The 5,924-nt window shown below is 39.9% G+C and overlaps 1 protein-coding gene across 2 annotated transcripts; it reads left to right on the plus strand.

The window, feature by feature from the left end:
- Positions 1-2,334: 2,334 nt before the first annotated feature.
- Positions 2,335-5,346, plus strand: mrpl27 (mitochondrial ribosomal protein L27). Of its 2 annotated transcripts, none has more exons than XM_085415633.1 (4): positions 2,335-2,463; positions 2,953-3,081; positions 3,531-3,598; positions 4,668-5,346. In XM_085415633.1, the coding sequence occupies exons 1-4, from the start codon at positions 2,424-2,426 to the stop codon at positions 4,872-4,874; spliced, it is 444 nt and encodes a 147-aa protein (XP_085271759.1). In that variant the 5' UTR covers positions 2,335-2,423; the 3' UTR covers positions 4,875-5,346. The 2 variants fall into 2 exon arrangements, with proteins under 2 accessions (XP_085271759.1, XP_085271758.1); XM_085415632.1 differs by having other exon boundaries at positions 2,377-2,478.
- The last annotated feature ends 578 nt before the right edge of the window (positions 5,347-5,924 follow it).

Consider the following 5,924-nt stretch of genomic DNA (forward strand, 5'->3'; position numbering starts at 1 on the left):
AATTCTTCTGTCTGCAATGCTATTCAAGAAGCAGCAAACCAGAGTAGAAAGAAGATAAGAGCAAAAAGAAGATTGTACCCGAGGGAACAAAGGAATGTGATAAAGCAATTAAGAGCTGAAATAAAGCTTTTAAGATATTAAAAAGGAATCAGAATTCTCAGAATATTATTGAACATAAAAGGTCACAGGCTAATGTAAGAAGAACCATTAAAAATGACAAGGAAGCTGCAGCAGAGAATCATGAAGAGAAGGCAGGTGTGCTAGTAGAAACTTTTGCTAAAGTTCGTTTAAATAACAATAGTGACGACGGGAAAATAGGTAGAGGCATTACAGATCTAGAAAATGACACAAAGGATTTCTTGAATATACCGTTTGCAAAGACAAAGGATCAGGTTTGTTATACAATGGTTTACATAAACCAGGAAGGAAACCAAAACCAGGAAACTACAGACCAATAACTTTAACATCTAATGTCTGCAAAATAATGGAGAGAATGAAAAATGAAATACTATATAAATAAAGGATAAAGGATTTATGGCGAAATATCAGAGTGGTTTTAGAAGAGGGAGATGTGGATCCAGCATCCTTAAGCCACAGGTGTATTGGCAGTTTTCTTTTATATAGAAAAAGCATATGATGTGGAGAGAAGGTCTATTAACTAGTATAAATGGTCAGTTGTACTTGTATTTTTCTGTCTTTTTAACAGACAGTCAAATATTACTATTAGTTAGGTATTAGATTACAGGTGTATAGCATATAATTCAGCAGGATAAAATCCAAAGAGAGCAGCTAACACTCAACTACTGGGCAAATCTACAGGGACATGAACAAGATCATCCAAGATTAGCTGGGAAATAGAGAAAAGAGGAATACAGAGCTTTGGCTGGATGGTGAGTAGGAAAGCAACTCAATTTAATCTGGATCAGGTCAGAAGAAAAAGGACGCGGTTTTTATTTTAAACTCACATACAATGCAGATTCATCAAACACTTTACAGAGTCAGTTTGATGGGACTTAGGGTTACTTTTGTGGGTACCAGCACAATATGGAATTAAAGGAAATTAAATCTCTGTTTCTACCATCCATCCATTCGCTTCCGCTTATCCTTTTCAGGGTCGCGGGGGGCGCTGGAGCCTATCCCAGCTGTCATGGGGCGAGAGGCGGGGTACACCCTGGACAGGTCGCCAGTCTGTTGCAGGGCTAACACACAGGGACAGACAACCATTCGCACTCACATTTATACCTAGTGGTAATTTGGATTATCCAATTAACCTATCCCCACAAGCTGCATGTCTTTTGGACGGTGGGAGGAAGCCGGAGTACCCAGAGGGAACCCACGCAAACACGCAAACTCCACACAGGAAGACCACGGCCTGATGGTGGAATTGAACTCAGGACCTTCTTGCTGTGCGGCAACAGTGCTAACCACCATGCCACCGTGCCTGTTTCTAACAATGACTGTGTTTTCTACAGTCATTGGTTTCTACACTCATTTTCTATGAGCGCTTGATCTTTGTTGTATATTTGCTGCTATGACAACTCAATTGCCTTCTGGGATTAATAAAGTCTCTCTGATTTTGATTCTGAAATGACAGATAGAACAGGAAAGAAAGCCACAATAAGTCACTCAGTGTCAGCATGACAGATATAAACAGCATAATAAGAAAATAAAAAAGAGGTGGAAAAAGCAATGGGATGAAAAAAGAAAAGGAAGGTTGGTTTTACAAAATCCAAAGGAAAGTAGGAGAGAGGAGAAGCACAGGAAGGAACAGCATAGAGAAGATCACATCTTTGACTTGGGCATACAGGTTTAAACAGCACATTATTTTTAATAGGATAGCATTATACAGGAAAATATGACAGCAATAGAGAAGATGAGACCATAGAGCGTGATTTAGTGCATTATCGGAAATATGAGGTTGAGAGAAGACAGCTAATCCAAAAATTTGGTTACATGAAAATGAAACTGGACTTTGTTGATTTATTTCAAAAGAGCTCAAGAAGTGTCTCAGCAGGCCATATTGTGCTCTTTAACACACCATGGGTTTTTCTTTTTTTTGTTTTGTTTTTTTTAGTAATTTCGGTCCACACTCCATACCAAATGGTGGCGGTAATGCACCGTCGTTGTTTGAAAACCGCCAACAGAAATAGCAGAAGGAAGAAGAATAAGTTGTTTGTTTGTTTTCCAACAAGCCTTTATTCAACATATGTACAAACAAACAAAGGCATCTATTTGTCAACTGAAATCACGTATCTTAACTGCAATACAGGTTGGACAGGTATACTTATATGTTCATTTAACAGAAGAAGAAGTAGTGCATTTTGGTCTCTATTTCGGACTTTTCTGTATTTCTTGAGGAACTTGAACGTAGCAAAGGTAAACGGATGTGACGCGGGTGAATGACGTAGGCAACATTGCTCAAGATGGCTACGCTGGTGTCGTTAATGGTCAAGTCCAGAACAGGTATCAAACATTTCAGTGAGTGCGGCAAACTTTCTAACGGACATTACAGATTACTGCTCACACGAGCGGCTTTGAAGTTTGCGCAAGTGCTTCTGTCGAAGTGTAACTTGGCAACCACTGTGTCCTAACTTGTCTGCATGTGAGGTAGCGCTGAATGTCACGATGCAGATCAAATGAAGAGCGAATAGGATTTGTTCTTTTAAAATATTAACGTACACGTCACTGTTGATGCAATTTATTGATTCTCCTCAGTTCTGCTAGTTTAAGATACGTGGGACACGTCTCAATAAATGCAATGTAGATCGTGTTCACTGTAAGCTAACCCTGTGTGTTGATTGAAGACCTCATACCACTAGGTAACAGTCAGGGCATAATAGTGGGGCAATATCATGTCCTACATATAGATTTTTTTTTTTAAAGTGTCACGTGCCGAAACTGGATTTAAAGCGAAAAAAACTCAAGTGAACGCGCTTGTTTTTCTGATTTCAGGTTTGTTGGTACCTGGTCAGCTCTCTCTGCTGGACTCGGTGAGGTTTGCGTCTAAGAAAGCCGGCGGCAGCAGCAAGAACCTCGGAGGAAAGAGCCCTGGAAGAAGATATGGCTTCAAGAAACAAGATGGTAGCAGCAAACAATTATATCCATATATTTGTATTCCAAGTTAGGACCTGTTCTAGCCTGCAGTATTGGGATGTGCAGGTGAAGTTAACAGGATGTGGGACAGTTAATGTATTTTTGTGCTTTCCATTAGTTTTTATTAGCATTTAGTTTTAATGTTTGCTTGTGGGGTTTTTTCCAGAATGGGTCTGCAGTTTAGTTTATATTGGTTTCATGTTTAGCTTTTGTTATTATGATATGTGCAGCATTTGTCAGACTGAGAAATTCAGAAGAATGCAGTGATACAGCAATACAGACACTTGACACATGTCACTGATGGCTTCTAAAACTGGTGGCATTGCTGAATTTGACTTTTCATAGCGTAAGCAAGAAGTGTATACAATAGCTAGAATTGGCATAAAAGGTCGGGGCTGGAATTAATTTTTTATTTTTCCCCCTCTTCCGTGTGGTAGGAAACTTTGTCCATGCTGGTAACATCCTTGCAACACAGAGGCTGATGCGGTATCACCCAGGAGCTCATGTAAGTTGCACACTATCCAAAAATGTTGGTGTGATGGACTTTCAGCCTAGAATTAAAAGTTTCATCTTAACACCACACTGTCAACAGTTAGTTCCATGTGGCACTGTGAGCTGTAGGGATGGGTATCGAAACCCGGTTCTTGTTGAGAACCGGTTCCCACTGTTTCAATTCCTTGGAATTGTTTGCCATTTTTGCAAACGATTCCCTTATCGGTTCCAGTCGCTCCGAATGACGTCACCACGTTGCGGAGCGTCATTTACCTGGCAGGAAACACGACGCCTAAGCAGCTCAAACGCACAAAAGTTTGGTTGTACTTTACGAGAACAGATGACAACAGGACAACTTGCAAAGTAGATATTTCATTTAAGGGAGGAAACACTATGAATATGCAAAAGCATTTGCTCACAAAACACGCAATGACCTTAAATGAATGTCGTGTTTTTAATTCCGCTCCGGACTCGTGAATCTCAGCCCAGCAGCAGCGGTAACGTTTGCACGTCCTCTCCCGTTAATGCGGCAGATAAATAATCAACAGTGCATATTATGATAGCGCGATCTGCCTTATTACAAAACCTGCCATTACTGTGCATTTAGGTGACCATGATGAGAGAGACAGACAGAGTCTGGCTCAGATGCTGGCAGTTCTCGCTGCAGTCTACCGTTAGCGTCTCCTTTCAGGCCAGGATAGACGAATGTCACCGAGCAGTGACTCAGTTTGTGGTCAAAGCCTTGCACCCATTTGCCACAGCAGATGATTTTCAGTAAGTGAATGTGTTTAATTGTAGGCAGGGACATTACTGGATATTCTTGTGTAATTGCTACAGAATAATTTATGTTAAAAGTTGTTCAAAGAGAAGATCTAAAACAAAGTTCTAAGCTAATCGACCTTAGTGTTCTCCTTTTTTAAAAATAAGAATCGATAAAGAAGCGAATCGTTAAACAAAATCGAAAATGGAATCGTGAAAATCTTATCAATACCCATCCCTAGTGAGCTGTGGCAGACAGTGAAGAGCTGGTGTAACTGCTTTTCATCTTGTTTCACTGCTGGTCCTTTTTCCTTGCCCTGAAGGTTGGAATGGGAACCAACAAGACACTCTTTGCTCTGGAGGATGGCTATGTCAGGTTCACTAAGGAGGTCTATGTCCCAGCACCACGGAGCCCAGAGGCTACTCAGGTCATCACCAAGCTGCCAAGAGGAGCCGTCCTCTACAAGACTTTCATCAATGTCCTTCCAGTCAAGCAGGAGGGTAAATTCAAGCTAGTGGACATGGTCTAAAACTGAGCACATAGAGCTCATTCATATGTTGGTCAGGATTGTTTAGGATTCACCCTGACTTGGATTTCAAGAGGATGGCTGCTGACCTCAAAGATCTTTCCTGGGATCCCTGGAGTTACACGACTCTCTCAGTCTGACTTATAAACAAAATAATTTTACAATTTCTTTACAAAACAGAAATGAAGAAAGACATCTGTTGTTTCATTCGGTATAAGTCTTTGAGACGAGAGTTAAAACTGGTATGAATCCAATATTTCATGGTGTCATTCCAGTAGTCCATGATACAGGAAGTGTGATGAAAATAAATGTACAGTACATGACAAGTAAAGTGAAGAGAGTAAATTATGATTGTAAACTGGACTCAGTTCACACAGGAATTCCCATCAGACTGAACTGAGGCATCATTGGTGTCATACTGAATATACATATATTTAGTGTATTAAAGTTTTCTATGTGAAAGTCTTACATTGAATGAGTTGTGTCAAGAGCCTTATTGTGTTTAAGTGCTGTGAGTTTTCAGAGTAGAAAAGCACTCTACAGGTACCCATGTAAGTTTTTAAAGGGGCAAAAAAAATAAATCTATTTCTAGACATTGCACAAAGTCGTATAGGAGATATGACTTGTCTGCATTTGTCCTTACTCTTTGATTGTGAATAGGCTTCTGTTTACTGACAGAGGGATCTGCTGCTATTGTTATAGTTGTGCAACAGGGTCAACTATAGTGTCCTTACACCAGGTAATTGAACATGCCACCAATTTTCTAAGTAAATATATTTCTAAAGGTTTTAATGACATTAAATTCTCACCAGACGTCAGTATCAGCTCATCCGCTCCAAACATACAAAGGAATCAAACCATAAGTGTCAATAAATTATGTCTAATAATGGAAAAATGACACAGGGAAAGTGTATTGAACATAGAAAAAAGGAAGGAAGGTGTGAAAAGTCATGACACCAGCTGAAATCTATCAGTGATTAAAAAACAATCCTGCCACTTAGTGCACATTAATATCAGCTGGTTCAGTCCCAGGTGATGGCCTTAAGAAGGTAT

Source organism: Rhamphochromis longiceps, linkage group LG8 (assembly GCF_057381845.1).
Source record: "Rhamphochromis longiceps isolate RC_006_pf linkage group LG8, R_longiceps_female_GT1.1, whole genome shotgun sequence".
Classification (NCBI taxonomy): Eukaryota; Metazoa; Chordata; class Actinopteri; order Cichliformes; family Cichlidae; genus Rhamphochromis; species Rhamphochromis longiceps.

What these genes read in the sequence shown, in the direction of transcription:
- mrpl27 (XM_085415632.1), top strand. Translation starts at nt 2,424, where the DNA reads ATGGCTACGCTGGTGTCGTTAATGGTCAAGTCCAGAACAGGTATCAAA. An exon ending in AACAGGTATCAAACATTTCA is followed by an intron (nt 2,479 to 2,952) that starts GTGAGTGCGGCA and finishes TTCTGATTTCAG; the next exon opens with GTTTGTTGGTACCTGGTCAG. An exon ending in TGGCTTCAAGAAACAAGATG is followed by an intron (nt 3,082 to 3,530) that starts GTAGCAGCAAAC and finishes TCCGTGTGGTAG; the next exon opens with GAAACTTTGTCCATGCTGGT.